The 15,725-nt window shown below is 49.4% G+C and overlaps 8 protein-coding genes across 8 annotated transcripts; 5 read left to right on the top strand and 3 right to left on the bottom strand.

Moving 5' to 3' along the window:
- Positions 1-1,727: 1,727 nt before the first annotated feature.
- N7498_003827 (uncharacterized protein) lies at positions 1,728-2,921 on the top strand (the record flags this gene model as incomplete). Its single annotated transcript, XM_058450889.1, has 1 exon — positions 1,728-2,921. One exon carries the CDS (start codon positions 1,728-1,730, stop codon positions 2,919-2,921), a length of 1,194 nt encoding a protein of 397 aa, XP_058310351.1.
- A 405-nt stretch (positions 2,922-3,326) lies between these two features.
- On the bottom strand, positions 3,327-4,088 carry N7498_003826 (fungal specific transcription factor domain-containing protein; the record flags this gene model as incomplete). Its single annotated transcript, XM_058450888.1, has 1 exon — positions 3,327-4,088. One exon carries the CDS (start codon positions 4,086-4,088, stop codon positions 3,327-3,329), a length of 762 nt encoding a protein of 253 aa, XP_058310350.1.
- On the top strand, positions 4,071-5,264 carry N7498_003825 (uncharacterized protein; the record flags this gene model as incomplete). Its single annotated transcript, XM_058450887.1, has 3 exons — positions 4,071-4,105; positions 4,236-5,102; positions 5,159-5,264. Coding segments are annotated over 3 exons (1,008 nt in total), but the record flags the coding sequence as incomplete, so codon positions are not given.
- A 300-nt stretch (positions 5,265-5,564) lies between these two features.
- N7498_003824 (DUF1295 domain protein) lies at positions 5,565-6,713 on the bottom strand (the record flags this gene model as incomplete). The annotated part of the gene is made up of 2 exons (XM_058450886.1): positions 5,565-6,284; positions 6,345-6,713. 2 exons carry the CDS (start codon positions 6,711-6,713, stop codon positions 5,565-5,567), a joined length of 1,089 nt encoding a protein of 362 aa, XP_058310348.1.
- Positions 6,714-6,947: 234 nt separating this feature from the next.
- Positions 6,948-9,084, top strand: N7498_003823 (DNA topoisomerase 3; the record flags this gene model as incomplete). The annotated part of the gene is made up of 6 exons (XM_058450885.1): positions 6,948-7,034; positions 7,080-7,280; positions 7,333-7,511; positions 7,576-7,745; positions 7,794-8,253; positions 8,307-9,084. 6 exons carry the CDS (start codon positions 6,948-6,950, stop codon positions 9,082-9,084), a joined length of 1,875 nt encoding a protein of 624 aa, XP_058310347.1.
- Positions 9,085-9,511: 427 nt separating this feature from the next.
- Positions 9,512-9,982, top strand: N7498_003822 (uncharacterized protein; the record flags this gene model as incomplete). The annotated part of the gene is made up of 1 exon (XM_058450884.1): positions 9,512-9,982. One exon carries the CDS (start codon positions 9,512-9,514, stop codon positions 9,980-9,982), a length of 471 nt encoding a protein of 156 aa, XP_058310346.1.
- A 2,228-nt stretch (positions 9,983-12,210) lies between these two features.
- N7498_003821 (sugar porter family MFS transporter) lies at positions 12,211-14,288 on the top strand (the record flags this gene model as incomplete). Its single annotated transcript, XM_058450883.1, has 5 exons — positions 12,211-12,583; positions 12,639-12,715; positions 12,771-13,517; positions 13,596-14,085; positions 14,149-14,288. 5 exons carry the CDS (start codon positions 12,211-12,213, stop codon positions 14,286-14,288), a joined length of 1,827 nt encoding a protein of 608 aa, XP_058310345.1.
- Positions 14,289-14,798: 510 nt separating this feature from the next.
- Positions 14,799-15,362, bottom strand: N7498_003820 (gamma-glutamylcyclotransferase family protein; the record flags this gene model as incomplete). Its single annotated transcript, XM_058450882.1, has 1 exon — positions 14,799-15,362. The coding sequence occupies one exon, from the start codon at positions 15,360-15,362 to the stop codon at positions 14,799-14,801; it is 564 nt and encodes a 187-aa protein (XP_058310344.1).
- Between the last annotated feature and the right edge of the window lie 363 nt (positions 15,363-15,725).

Genomic DNA, 15,725 nt, shown 5'->3' with positions numbered 1-15,725 from the left:
TATTTATGGACTTGCATCTGTTTCTTCTTCATTTTTGACTCCCCTCTCAATACTCTTTTTCTCGTCCCTTCTACCTCTCAAATCACTTTTCTTCAACCATGTCGCGATTAAATATGAAGAGCTTTTCCTATTCATCTCTTGTTATTGGGACTTCTTTTTGAATGTCCATGTACTACTGTGTCGAGTGTATATTATAAAGACCTTTGAAGCCAGTTGTTGGTCAAGTAGATTGTTCTCTCGTAGTGTTTGATGACATAGTTTGGTATTCAAATGTTGCATATATACCGGATAATGTCCGGCAACGCTTACTAGGTCCCTGCAATTCGGGGGTCAAAGAAGGGTAGTGGTACTGTATTATAATTGAATTACCCTAGTTTTTTAAATGAGACTATTTATGCTGTAAATATGTACATGCACCTATACATATAAAACTAGGTTCAACGATCTTCAGTGAGAGGTGGTCAGCTTTAACATTGAGAGGAGCGGGTTTAATTGATCCTAAACGAAAAGGCATCTCTGGTCCACGGGTTGTATGTACACATGTGAGAAGTGTCACATGTTGTATATTGACCAACCTTGGAAACCGCCTCATTGGACCTGGCATGATTCTTTCAATATTCAAACGTTTAAACGAGAACTACGATATTCCTTTTCGGGACTTTGATGGAATATAGATGCTCTCTATCTGGTAAATTCATTATGCTATCCAAAGAAAGATATGATTATTTTTGACCTTGTAACCGCACTGCCCAGGGAAATCTCTAGACAGCTGCAGAAGCAGAAGCAGACGGGCTGGCTTCACTACCAGTATTAACAAACGTATCATTCCAAGTGTACATCGGACCAGCATAGTACGTCTTCCCAGTCTGCAAGCTCTTCGTACAATGGGCACTATCCAAAGATGGGTTAACCAGGACGGACAAAGCGTGCATGATGCTCTCCTGCCCACAAATGCCCACACAAGTATCATTAGCTGCAGCCTCATGCCAACGACTACAATTCTCAGTTGTGCCGTAGGCCAAGAAAGCGTTTACCCGTGGCGCAACGTACCAGCTGTAAAGACCGCACCCCAAAATCCAGATGCTGCTGGAATCGATAGTTCGAACAGCCCAGGAGATAGCACATGTGACAGAGTCTGAATCACAGTTGGCAAACATTGGGGAATTTCCCGGGATTAAATGGGGCAGGAGCCAAAGGAACAGGTTGGCATTGAATCATTCCCATGATAATTCTGTTGGCGCCGAAAATCTGGTACTGATAAAGCGTGGAATGCTCAGAGGAAGTACCATATAGCCATGCGAGCTGACTTTCAATCAGAATACCACGGCGCGTAGATGTCGATTTGGTCTTGAGTGTTCACGTCCAGATCCTGATCCGCAACCCGGACCCATATGTTCCCCACCTAGCAGACTTCATCCTGTCTATATAGGTGCATAAAACGATAAAAGGGCTTGTTGTTTGGTTTCAGCGACGAATGATTGGCCTGGCGAGACACGTAAACTGTTAAATGACCCTTAATGATATACCACCTTGGGAATTGTGTAACATCATGTTGACAATGAAACTGGGTGACTTGTCTCGCAATTCCAACAACGATAGCAAGACAGGACGCACACAAAGGAAGTTCTGGAGGAATATATGACCAGCTGATGGATTGGCCTAGCGATGATGAGTAGCAGCAATTCGCATTATTCTTATTTAATTGAGGGTCCGAACGTAGGTCAAGAATGTTCAGACAGTCTCGCCGTGAGACTGCTAATCAGGGATCTGTCCGAAAACTCCAAAAGAGGTCAAATACCGGCATCTTCGATCACCACCACCCCTCGCGCAAAGACTGGAAGTCTCCTGAAAGGTCAATCGCCAAGATTCGAAAAGATAGAAGGAAAAATATAGGACAGATACACGATGAAACAGACGAAGAAAGGGAGCTCACTGAGAAGGAATGGGATATTCCTTATCTACGGAACTGGTCATTCGATGTACCACGCCATTCACAAGAATTACATGCACCGAACGTGGAGCCCGACAGAACGATCGGCTTGGGGCTGCAACCTGGAAGACAACTATCACCCGGCGAGACATCGACCTGCGGTAGCCACCGCAAGTCACCGACGCAGGGATCTTACTCTTGGCCGAGCCCTCCAAGCAGGAGAATAGAGCAGTCAGCACCTTCCACGGTGACAGAGACATCTCTGAACATGACAGAGCAACATCTTGCGCGAATCCCCGCTCCCAAAGTGAAGCGATTCTACCAAGAGAGAGAATTGGATGACAAGCTTACTGGGCCTGAGAACTATGCCCTATGGGCCAGGGACATGCGGCGCAAGCTTACTGAGTCCAACGCATGGCCGATTATATCGCAAAGTCTGAGCCCTGTACCATCAGACAGCTGCTATCACGCACAATGGGCCCGCCTCAACAAGCAGGCGTGGCTCCTTATCATCTCCAGCATATCCCGGGAGATACGTCGAGATCTCTGTGACCACTTTTGGTGGAACACGCCCGGAGCTTGGTATTATCTGCAGGAGACGTATTCTTCAGTCCCGGCTACCACCCTTTGCGCTATGCGGGGTATAGGCGACTTGCTCAATCTCAAGTATGAGCAGTGCGCTTCCATGAAGGATTTTCTTGGTCTCATGGTGCAATACTGCCACGCAATTGAGTGTAATCAGGAGGGTAAGAGGGGCACGGAATGGCTGTGGTGCCAATTTATTCTGATGAAATTGGGACCGAACTGGGGCGGTTGGGTTGAAGATTTGATAGAGAGGATTGAAGGAAGTGACAGTGAACTGGACTCATTGGTAGACATGTGTCGACTGGTGGACGATCTTCTAGGTGAGGACGAACAGCGGACACTGGCGGAGGAACGACGACGAGCGACTGCGAGCAATCGTAAGAAATCAAGATTTGAGTTGGCCTAGCTATTCGAAAGGGTAATATGATGGCTGTTTTGAATCATATGGTACTCCAACTCGCTCGATTCATAGAAGAGTTTATCCAATTGGAAGTGCTTCTTGATAATCTGTTGGTGAACCCTGATTTTCCAAATTTATCTAGGCGAGTTCGCTCCCGGGTTCTGAAAAAATTGATCTAGCAAAGACTATCGCACTAGTTAGCCTGGAAAGAATCGTCATGGTAAGTTGACTCACCCAATCCAGAGCCTCCGTGCCGTCAATCATATCCGACATTGCCTCCATGTATGGCAGCTCAACCCCAGAAAAAGGAAGTGTTTCTGCATTTTGGGGATGTAGACTTCGATCGGAATTGAACAGAACCTCATTCACCTTTTGAACCATCAGGTCTAGCGTTAACGAGGCTAGTTGTGACTAAGGAGGGAAATCACCATTTGCTGCCCATATCTGCTGAGTGATTTGAAGCGTGCGGACTTTTTCTGATGCGAAATTTTGGTTGTCTTCCTGAAGAGTTTCCATCCTTACGGAAAGATCGAGACAAAGTACCATGGCTGCTAAGAGAAAGTCATGCACGGTCAGAGCAGTGACCATCCACTGATCCTCGTGTAGGCGCTCTCCTGGAAGAGCTGCCTGGTATATGTCTGCTTGCCGGGCAAGAATTTCAAGAGCGGCCTCTAAGCAGAAGCGGCGGGAGGGTTCAAAAGTAGGATTCTGGGGCTCGTGTCGAATGTAGCGTCGATGAAGCACCACAATGCCCTTGAGAAATAGTAGTTCAAGCGTACATCGCTCCAGAATGATGTCTGAAGAGTCCATGAAAGATTCGCAGACATCTCTTCGGCGTAAGATAACTGGGGTCCTCCCGTATACTTCATTCATTTCGTGATGCAAAGCAAGGATCTCGTCATAGCCAGGAGTAGCAAGAGATTGTGTATGAGCCACAATCTTCTTAAAAGCCCTCATGATGCCAGACTTGACGATTCCATAGAGTATAGGTGTAACTTCCGCGAATGGACGGGAAGGAGGCAATTTTTCCATGCCCACATGGAGGTCCGTATCATACAAATTCCTTGGAACTTGCGTGTCACAATACTCTGTTGGAATCGTGCTCGGGAGACCCATCTGGAATGAAACCAGTGCATCGATCTGAAAAATATGTAGCCAGACGCGGCGGCGCATTTCTCCTTCGAACCTGGGTATGTTGGTCATCTTATTGGGGTCACGATGGTAGCCCATTCAAAAGGCAAGGCGGATAACTGTTCCAAGCTCGAGCCATAACTGTGCGTTTGATGTTGTTTGGGCCATGAATCGGCCTTGAAGGTACAGAAGCAACGCTTCCAATGCATACTCCAATATCTTCGTTGGACTCCCTGTTCCAGAAGGTGACCTCTCAGGTCAGACTATTATCGTTTCCGGCTCAAATCAAGGTCTCGGCTACAAAGCCAGTCGCCATATTTTGCGCCTAGGAGTTGATCGTCTCATCATGGCTGTACGAAACGTTCCAAAGGGCGAAACTGCTCGATTGAAGCTTTTGGAGGCTACCGGACGTGAAGAAAGCTCAATCGAAGTCTGGGAGTTGGACATGGATCGCTACAGCTCCGTTGAAAGCTTCGCGACTCGCGTAACAACACTTCCACGTCTTGACGTCTTTTTGGCCAACGCTGGATTGGCCACAAACAGTTTCACCATGGCAGAGGATAACGAGAGAACAATCACCGTCAACGTAGTTAGCACGTTCTTACTAATTGTCTTGCTTTTGCCGAAACTACGTGAATCCGCCTCGAAGTTTGGCATCGTTCCTCGTGTTTCGATTGTGAACTCGGCCATGCATTACGTTGCACCGTTGAAGGAGATTGATGTGGAACATGGAGATAAAATATTCGCCCGGCTCAACAACAAGCAAACGGCAGACATGGCCATGCGGTACCCCTTGTCGAAGCTATTGGTTCTTTTTGCGGCTAGGGCTTTCGCGGACAAGCTGGAGAAAGGCAAGGAGCCCTTAGTCGTCATCAACACCCCGAATCCCAGCTGGTGCAAGTCTCAGTTGATGCGAGAGTTGAACAGTGCTGCTTTGCGTTTCAGTGAGCGCATGCTGGCTCGCAGTACCGAGGAGGGGAGCCGGGCTTTGGTTCATGCGATTCTGTCTGGTGAAGAAAGTAGTGGTCAGTACCTTGACAATTGTCAGGTGAAGCGGTAAGACCATCATATTCCATCTTCCTCTCATCATCATCTTGCTGATGTTCATTCAGACCGTCTTGTACCGTTACAAACACCAAAGGCGCACGGATCCAAGAAGCCTTTTTCAACGAACTATGGGAGAAGCTCGAGAAAATTTCACCTACCATCAATCTGTGAAGCTTGACTTTGAAGTGATTTTGCTTCTGCTCAGTCCTAATTCGAGTTTTAAGGAGCTCCTTTCACTTGTTTTTGTACCCCGGGCGTATCGCATCTGTGTTGGATGATATTAGTACCTCACTCGCATTATCTGTCTTCCTAATATTCTGGTCTTTCTAAGTTGTGAGAATAGCAATCGATTTGTAATGAGATTCAAGCATTCAAAAAGAATTCTACATACGGAAGATGTGCAAAAATCACGATTCCAGATCCGCCCTTGGTATATCAGCATTAAAGTCCACCTTATTATACCCCTCTAACTTATTTACTCTTCTTTTCTTCAACACCTTTGCGGTGCTTAGCGGCCTTCTTCGCAGGCTTGGTCTGTTTGGCCTCAACGGACAGGCGCGGGATGAAACGGCCCACACGAGCCTGGTACTCGCTGTACTCGGGATACTTGCTAGCGCTGATCGATTCGGTCAGACGAGTGCTTCCCTGGAAGATGGCCAGGTAGCCCAAAACACCGATGCCAGCCCACGAGGCATAGGTCTCGGTGCGGAAGGCGCACCAGGCGTACATAGTGAGCCAAACTGCCTGCTCAGCGACAAAGTTGGGATGGCGCGACCACGACCACAAGCCGCTGACAACAAAGCCACGCTCTAGGTCCTCGGGACTGTATTGGTCCTTGAACTGTTCCGGAATGCGCGCATTGGTCTGGTACTCGTGCTTTGCAGTGTGGAAGTTCCACTGCTGCTGATCGGCGAAGAATTCGATGATAATGAAGAATAAAGCGGCGCGGGAGAAGGCCAGATCGGCGAGACTGAAGGTCTCGGGACCCTGGTTTTCCGCGACGACCACGAAGACATAGGTCGGGGCGGTGATCAAAAGAAGCAGCAGAGACTGGGCCACAGCGATGAACGAGAAGTTGAATATCATGAACAGGAAGCCGTTGTTAACCTTCGAACGCACAATCTGCCAGCGATAATCCTCTGAACCGATGGAGTATCCCCCTTTGCGCCAATAGTTGAATGTCAAACGGATCTGTTCAACGGAACACAAGTAAGCACATTTGAACATAGACGCATCCAGCTAAATACTTACACTCCACAAAACGCTGACAACAGCGATGGTATCCAAAGTCTCGGTGCGAATTCCGGCTAAACGCGCCCAAGCGGCGAAGTGCACGTTGTACAGGGCGGGCAAAATGCTCCAGAATCGGTCCACCTGAGAATAGTTCCGATTAATTTCGGCAGCCACGAAGAAAAGCACAGCCAAGACCGAGCTAAGCGCAAGCGCGGAAACGAAGGGGTTCGTGGCGAGGTAGACGGCCTTCAAGCTATCCACATCCCGGCCAGCTTCGCGCAAGCTGGCTGGGAGCCATTCCAGCTGGCCAAGGTAGGGGAGGACGGTGAGCTTAAAGTTGGTGCAGTCCACCAGGGACTCGACGCGAGGAAGCGGGAGGCTCGACATCTCGGGGCCCGACGAACAAGGACGGAACTATTGAGAAAGGTGGGAAAGCTCAAGTTCGGGGTTCGCAGGTTAATGTTTGGGTTGCCTCATTGGGTATGGTGACATCTGAGTTGATGCCTGAGGACGACGCGCCGTGGGTCCTCAGGCATCCAACTTTCGCGTCCCAAAGTATTTCCCCGTTGGGATATCACCTACGCTGCGGATGGGCCCCATCTAACTGAGTGCTGGCTCATCATGGCCCGTAAGATTCTCTGCGTGGCAGAGAAACCTGCCATTGCCCGTGCCGTGGCCACGCACATGTCCGGTGGTTCTTTCCAGACAGTGAGTGCTCCGCATATCGCGTGGAATCGGGGCTAATTTGAACAGCATGCGATTCGCGGCAATCAATATGTCAAGAACTATGAGTTCGAATTTAACTTCGGCGGTCCCTGGGGGAACTGCTCCGTGACCATGACCAGTGTGATTGGTCACCTCACCGGTCTGGATTTCGAACGCCAGTACAAAGGCTGGATGTCTTGTCCTCCTGGGTCTCTGTTTGAGGCACCAGTGCAGGAGTCTGTTGATAAAGTTTGTGATCAGCCGAACAGTACAGCGAACGACTTTGCTAAAACCGCCATAGGACAAGTTGCCAATTGCAGAGAACATTCGCAACCAAGCCAGATACAGCAAGGCGCTGTTTATCTGGACCGATTGCGATAGGGAGGGAGAACACATTGGTTCTGAGGTCCGGAATCAGGCAAGGTCCGGGAATTCTCGAATTGAAGTGAAGCGAGCCAAATTCAGCAACACGGAGAGAGCGTAAGTCTGGTTTTTGGTTGGCATGATCATCCTTTTACTGATTCAAATGATTCTTGTTTTTCAGTCACGTTCTTCGCGCCGCGAGGGAACCCGTCGAGCTAGATGAATTCCAAGCTAATGCGGTGGCTGCCCGAATCGAGCTTGACTTGAGGATTGGCGCTGCTTTTACTCGTCTGCAGACTCTTCAGCTTCAGGCGGTTGCCGCAACATTGAAAGAGAAAATCATCAGCTATGGTGACATACCTCCCATGGTTCTTATGGATTTATACTAACGCTCTACAGGATCATGCCAGTTCCCTACGCTGGGTTTCGTTGTCGATCGGTACTTACGAGTGAAAAACTTCAAGCCAGAAACATTCTGGAGCATCAAGGTCATGCATCAGCGAGAAGGGAAGAAGGTGAACTTCCTCTGGAAGCGTGTTCATCTATTTGATCGCGCAGCTGTCACGATGATGCTGGAGCGATGCCTAATGGCCAAGGAAGCCAAGGTCACAAAAGTAAACCAGAAGCCCAAGAGCAAATGGCGCCCCCTACCCTTGACAACTGTGGATCTCCAGATGATGGGCAGTCGTTTTCTCCGCATGGACAGCCAGACGATTATGAAAGTTGCCGAGGCGCTCTACACCAAGGGATACATCAGCTATCCACGAACAGAGACAGATCAATTCGACAAGGCCATTGACCTGAAGAAGCTGGTTGAGAAGCAGTATCCCGATGATGCATGGGGCCAATATGCCCGAGAGTGAGTTTTTGTGTACTTTCATTTCTGAACCCGAAGCTAACATATTCCCCCAGACTCATCGACGGAAAATTCAGGACCCCTCGGTCTGGCCGTCATAACGATAAAGCCCATCCACCCATTCATCCCGTGTGCTGGGTTTCGCAAAGCCAATTAAACGCAAATGAGAAGAAAGTATATGAATTTGTGGTCCGGCGATTCCTCGCTTGCTGCTCAGAGGACGCCAGAGGCCATGGCACAGAGATCGAAATCCAATATGGCGAAGAGCTATTCCATGCCAATGGCCTGATCGTCTTGGAGAGGAACTATCTCGACGTTTACGTCTACGATAAATGGGAGAGCAGCCAGCAGCTCCCCAACTTTGAGAAAGGAGAAACCTTTGAGCCCACCGAGGCGAATATTGCCGAAGGCAAGACCACGCCGCCGAGTTACCTGACAGAACCCGAACTCATCGGCCTCATGGATGCCAACGGAATTGGTACCGACGCAACCATGGCAGAACACATTGCAAAAATCAAAGAGCGTGAATACGTCGTCGTGCACCAGCGAGGTAGCGGCCGCAGTAAGGTTGAGGAACTCATTCCGACCCGGCTGGGCATTGCGCTTGTGGAAGGATACGACAACGTTGTTGCGGGCCTTACAAATAGCATCTCCCTCAGCAAGCCTTTTCTTCGCAAGGAGATGGAATTGCGCATGTTAGAGATCTGTGCGGGTACCAAGACACGGCAGGAAGTGGTGCAGCAGAGTCTGGATATGTACCGAGAGGTCTTTATTCATACTCAGAGACGGATTGAGATGTTAAAAACAGCCTGCCGGAAATATCTAGTTGAATGAGCTGCTTCATGATGATCACCTGTGTTATTGGCTCTAACCGCACTATACTTGACTTTGAGACTCCCGGGGGTGTTTTTTTAAAAAACATCTTGAACTTATCCTATCTCCTTTCTTACTCTCCATATCTTGAGTCTGGCAAAGGAAAAGATCACATCGCGCAAAGAAAAAAAATGAACATGGACATGGCACCTTTCAGGCGGTCTTCTCAAGCGTCTTTGAAAATACACGACGCTCAAGTTTCCTCCTCATTCTGAGCCTCTTCTTTGTGGTCATGTTTCCCGTTAGTGTCCCCATTGCTGTTCTCCTCATGGCTTGTCTCGCGGATTTCCTCATTTTGGTTGACCCCGTTGTCGCCTCCGTTGTCACCTCCATTGGCGGTGCTTGGGGTAGTCATACCCCTTCCCGATCTTGATCTCGATCTTGCAAGATGCCCTGCAAAAGCCTTGACGATAGGATCGGAAAGGTTCTCTGCAATGGCCTGGGCGATGCCCTCGGGAAGATTCTCTCCAGGTCTGGCGAGTCGATCGGCTATGTCCTTCCATACCTCCTCACACTGACCAACGGCACCGCTCAGAGTTCGCAATTCGCTTGTGATGGCCTCCTGAATGTCATGTACGCCATCAACTATGCTCATCAAGGTCTCGCTATTGGTCTCAGACGCACTCCCGGAGGTATGTGCGGCGACGACCTGGACTGCGCTCCGTATGCAAGTCTGTACTGCATTCTGAATACAGGCCTGGACGGCAGGTTGGACAGAAGTATGAACTGCGTTCTGGATAGAACCCCGGACTGCATTTCGAATACTAGCTTGGACATCAATTTGCGCAGCGCGTATTTCGTTTCTTTCCGCCATCCACTGCTCTCGCAGGAGGTCCAAATCCTGGCCCAATCCAAATAATTGGTTCCTGAGTTGGCTGCTGCTTGCTTCAATTCGTTGCAGGTGATTGCTGAAGGCTTCGATGGAAGCGTGAAAGGCATGGCCGACGGAAGTGTGAACAGCATTGAAAACGACATTATAGACCCAGCCAGGAGGTTGTGTGATCAATGAATTCAACTTGTTGGCCAAGTCCGTTACTTCGTAGTTGAAAAGTTGTTTAAGGCCAAGAGCCAAAAGCGCAAACAGCATGAGTAGAGTCCCATTTTCGAACAAGGAATCCTTTTCAGGGGCGGGCTCAGGTATAGTCAAGGTAGCCTGAGCTGTCCAATTGGGAGGAAAGGTGAATGCCTCGTGGCCGATAAGAGTCCGAGTTACTGCAGGTTCGGGCGATTTCTGTGTGACATTGCATATGGTATCCATGTCGGGCATGACGACACGCGCGGGGGTGTCGCGCCTTGGCATGTCGGTGTAGTTGGTGACAGCTGTTGAGGTGAGATTTTGATAAACCTGCTCTATAGTATACGCGGCGGTTGCCAATTGAGCGCATCCAACAGCTCGATCCATGAAGGGGCGAGAAGGCTCGACTGCGGTGAACGGGATCCTTCCATAGAAGCCCCAGAGGCTAGAGGTGAAGAATACTATCCCAGGAAGTAAAAGTTCCCTCATGATGGCGTAATTTCAAGTTTTGAGAGGTATCAAAATTGAAAATGAGATTCCGAAAACTTTTTAGTTGAGGTTTTAATTTTGAGATCTCTTTCAAGGGAAGTAGGAACCACATCCCTGAAGTATCATCTCAAGCAGTCAATAGAGAAGCATAGATCATTGAAATTGTCTCCTCGCTATTAAGACTCTGCTACCAACATGCAAGGCTTGATGCATATCTGAAGATCAAACACAATTGTGGCATCGCTATGCAGCTGCTCATTGTCTGCGGTACCTGGAACACGGGTGCCAACGTACTGGGCCTCTCCCTCTGCCTACGTGGCTCTATGACAATGTACCCACATTCAATGTGGATAAAACTTTCCACTCGATGTAGAGTTTTTATTGAAAGCATCAGGGTGGCCATGTTTTGTGCACCTTCATGAGGTACAAGGTAGGTAGGCTTCGGTCATGAAGACCTGATGCGGCCAAACGGTTGGTTGACACCTGGGCCGACTATGCATATGAAAAGATTCGCCCACATCTGATCGTCTCCAATGGGCGTTAATGATCCAGAATACCAAACCTTATTGTAGAAATTATTGGAGGGAAACATGCTTCAGTTAGGAAGGATAGACGCGTAACGTAAGCAGTATGGGATATAGTTACAATGGCCCATGTCCCGATCGAATCGGTTACATAAGACTGCAGCCTTAAGGCGTCGTACACCAACAAATACGGCAAGGGGAGTGATCGTATGGAGTTGAGATAGCCTTGGCCCAAGCCAGCCTTTGACGGGAAGGCGTTCCGGCAAGACGTTCCGGCAAGAAATGCCCGTAAGCCATGCTGCGCTCATCCTGGGGCTCTTGGTGCTCTTCGCCTCCCCCTAACCCCCCGCTCGGGGAGTCTCCTCCGTCAGTGGCGGACGATTCCCGAAACCATAGGGTCACCAGTGGTATTTTGACTAAGAAAATACGCTTTCCCCGCACGGATCGCTGCGATCTCACCGTTGCCAGCCTGGAGACGTGACGCAATCGACGGCCGCGACATCTGTAATAGGCCGACCCGACGATCATTTCCTGGGCCCTGCTCACTGCAGCAGCAATGCTTCGATTGCTTCTTTATCGCCCCGCTGGTAATGCTCAGCGGCACTAGCAGCGCCCTCCCGCACGCCCCCACAGAGTCTTCCATGTCATTGGCGTTCATTCGCGTGGTGACCCACGATCCCCACACCCATCCCCATATTCTCTCCGTGGCGGGGGCAATAGCACGCCCTTCTCCACGTCTATAGTGGCTCCTTTGGCTCATCTGGCAGTGACTCGCGAATAACAGGGAAATGCATTCTTTGAACCAGGCCTGCTGCAGCCACCAGCACTCTTTTTGGTAGGCCCGTCTACCAGTTGCGGCCCATGCCGCAATTGCAGAAGAGCAGTAATCGATGTGATTGGCCTATCTGGTCCATAAGATGTCAGATTTAATGTATTTTTCCGGCCTGAGGGCCGGTTATTGCACATGGCCTCCACACATAAAGCGCTGGTGCCCCAAAAATCCACCTTCTAACATGAAGGTATTCGTGATTTTCAACGGTTGAATGATCACAGTTCAATATGAATGAATTCGAAAAGGGCGGAACAACGAAGGGCGATGGCTTGGACGAGAACCCGCCGAGCTTTATCCACCAGGAAAAGAGGGAGAATGTACTGCCTGAGATCGAGGGCCGCGGAGCGAACAATCTGAACGCCGTCTTCGAGAACCCGCTAGCTGGTATTCCCCGCGAACAGCTCTTGCGAGATGTCGAGAAATTCTGCTTGAAGTACGACCTTATGGCAGACCTCAAAGTCTTCCAAAAGGGCGCGCTCATCTCACAGACCCCTGAATCAGCAGCAAGTCTTCCGGAGTTGGATGAAACCGAGAGGATGGCTCTCATCCGAGAACACACCCATAAATGGTCGCAGCCATGGCAACTCTATTTTCTTGCAAGTATGTCGGCATTGAACAACGGTCATGACTCCTGCTGATGCTTTATTTTCACCAGTAATGTGCTCTCTCGCTGCCGCCGTCCAGGGTATGGATGAGACCGTCAATAACGGTGCTCAGGCGATCTACTTAAAGGTATTGATCACACTACAGGCACTGAGAATTACATGGAGGATTAACACATTAATAGCAACTTGGTATCAAAGGTAACGACAATCTCACCGGTCTTGTCGTCGGCGCACCATACTTGGCCTGCGCTATTCTCGGTTGCTGGCTGACCGAGCCTCTGAACCGAGTCTTTGCCCGTCGTGGAACAATCTTCATCTCTTGCTTCATCGCGGCCATTGCCTCGATCTGGGAGGGACTTTGCAACTCATGGGTGAATCTGTTCATTGCCCGCTTCGTTCTTGGCCTGGGAATTGGTTCCAAATCAACTACGGTACCGGTCTACGCCGCCGAATGCTCACCAGCTCCAATCCGAGGTGCTCTCGTGATGATGTGGCAAATGTGGACGGCCTTTGGTATCATGCTTGGTAATATCATGGGAGTTGCCTTCATGAATCTCGATGACAATCTAAGCTGGCGTCTCATGCTGGGATCTACCGTCGTTCTCCCCCTCGTTGTCTGTTCCCAGGTCTACATCTGCCCCGAGTCCCCCAGATGGTTGATCCAGCATGACAAGATCGAGAAAGCCTACCAGAGCTTTAAGATTTTACGAAACACCGACGTTCAGGCTGCAAGAGATTTGTACTATGCCTACGTGGCCGTGCAACTGGAGCGCAAGATCAACAAGGGAAAGAACTTTTTCACCATGTTCCTTGAGCTTTTTACTATTCCGCGCAACCGTCGTGCTACACTAGCTACCTGGATTGTGATGTTCATGCAGCAGTTCTGTGGTGTCAACGTTATTGCCTACTATTCCACCACCATCTTCCAGGTCAGCCATTCCCTTTACCCTTGGATCGTGACCAGCTGGATGATTTATGCCAGTGGACACGGCTAACAAATGAATTAGGACTCCGGATATAGTCTATCAACTGCACTCTTGGCCTCCATGGGAACTGGTATTCTCAATTGGGTCTTCGCCCTGCCGGCCGTTTTCACCATCGACACCTGGGGTCGCCGCAACCTGCTACTCTTCACATTCCCCTTCCTGGCCATCTTCTTGTTCTGGTCAGGGTTTTCCTTCTGGATTGAGCCAAACATTCTGGATAGCAAAAAGAGAGTCGCAATGGTCACGACAGGCATGTATTTGTTTGAAGTGTTCTATTCCCCCGGTGAAGGACCGGTTCCGTTCACTTATTCCGCCGAGGCATTCCCGCTGCACGTTCGAGAAGTCGGCATGTCGTGGGCTACTGCTACTACCTGGTGTTTCAACTTTATTTTGTCCTTTACCTGGCCTCACCTCCTTAGTACTTTTAAGCCCCAGGGCGCTTTCGGCTGGTATGCAGCCTGGTGTCTTATTGGCTGGGTTCTGGTTTTGCTCTTCGTTCCTGAAACTAAGGGTGAGTGTTCAACTTTCTCTGTGCAATTTACTCCATGGATAATACTAACCTGCTTCCTCTCAGCTCTTACCCTAGAAGAACTGGACCAAGTCTTCTCTGTCTCGACTAGGAAGCATGCCTCGTACCAGCTCAAGAATGCTGTCTGGCACTTCCGTGTTTGGGTCCTCCGCCAAAAGCTGGAGCCTCTTCCCAAGTTTTACTAGGGTGCAGAGCACCTGGCTGAAGTCGGTTAAACTGCCTCGGAGTAGATTTTTCTACCTCTCGTTTGAGACTTTGAGATTGATTTCTCGGTTTTCTGATACCGTAGAAAATTGATGTGTTTATTACATGAATTTCTTCCCCTTCGCTAATTTAATTTGAGTCTTCGTGAGATTGAGGGAATACAAAATGAATTAAGGTTTTTGTATTAACCCTAATAAAGCCGTTGTTTTCAAATACTGCAAGTCCAATAAATATCAAGCAGAAAATTAGAACAGCCCTCAAGTGTTGTACCCCAAGGCCCTTAAAAATAGACCCATATTCTCGTATCAACTATTCAGGCTTCTCTCCCCTCAGCTCAAGAAGTGTTTCACAACATATGCGCCATCAGCCATAAGGTTTGGGACAATAATAAATGTAATTTTTCCGCTGGACTTAGCTCTTTGGTGGATGGTGCAGAGAGTATTTCAATCCTTTTAGAACCGGAAGCGTAGTAGTCAGCGCATCTAATGAGATCACCCTAATTTCCCAGCCATCTGATGCAACCACAGTTTGCGGTCGAATCGCTGTTCCAACAAGGCATTTGCATCTCCAACGTACTTGAATGTCTTGCCCGACACTTCCACAGGCTCATTGCTGTCAACGAGATAGATCAAGCAGTGTGCTTCTCTGTATGCGTTCGTCTCGTAATGGGCAAGCTTCTGGGCTTCTTCCTCGGACTGCACAATGTAGGCGTATCCCGGGACCTCCTGGCCCGGTTCTCCATCTATCAAGGCAGGATAATCGCCCCATTTTCCGAGCGCGTATCCAATGAGCTTGGCTTTCTGCAGTTCGGGCTCTTTTGGGAGGTCGATGATCCGTTGGAGGGTTGCTGGAGCCGTCAATGTTCCGTAGAAGAAGTAATAGACCGGGAATGCCGGGGGGGGGGGGGGGGGGGGGTTGTAGATGTCTCCCTCGATGTTGGTGAGATAGTCGAATGGCGCGGACCGCAACATGACCTCGTATGGCGTCAAACCTTCATTCCGCATCCAAGCATCTGGGGAGCCTGTATCTTCTCCTCCCTGGGGACGCGGCGACATGCTGAGGCAAGCGCAGGTTGAAAAGCTTTCAATGGGCTCTTAGACGGAACTCAGAAAATGGAGAGACGCACGAAGGCGCTAAAGTCGAGTGCAGATGAACAAGCAAGCCACAGTCAACTACAAGGGTACTGTATACACCAAAAGGTTAATGCTAACGAAGAAAATCTGGCGTTTTGTCTTACCACCCACCTGTTCTCGCGGTACGTAACTCTGGCCTCAGTGAGGGGAAAGCGGAGATTATCACGCCTCAGCAAATTTGACCCAAATCCAGATAGTGATTCAATAGTCCAAGTAGGCGGAGCTGATGGGCGACCTTGAAAATATGGGATCCTCTGGTAGCCTCTGGTAGCCTCTGGAACTGCT

The sequence above is a fragment of the Penicillium cinerascens genome (genome assembly GCF_028974065.1).
Source record: "Penicillium cinerascens strain IBT 15544 chromosome Unknown contig_24_segment0_segment0, whole genome shotgun sequence".
Lineage (NCBI taxonomy): Eukaryota > Fungi > Ascomycota > Eurotiomycetes > Eurotiales > Aspergillaceae > Penicillium > Penicillium cinerascens.
Note: the sequence above shows the minus strand (reverse complement) of the source record. Positions and strands in the feature narration are given on the sequence as shown.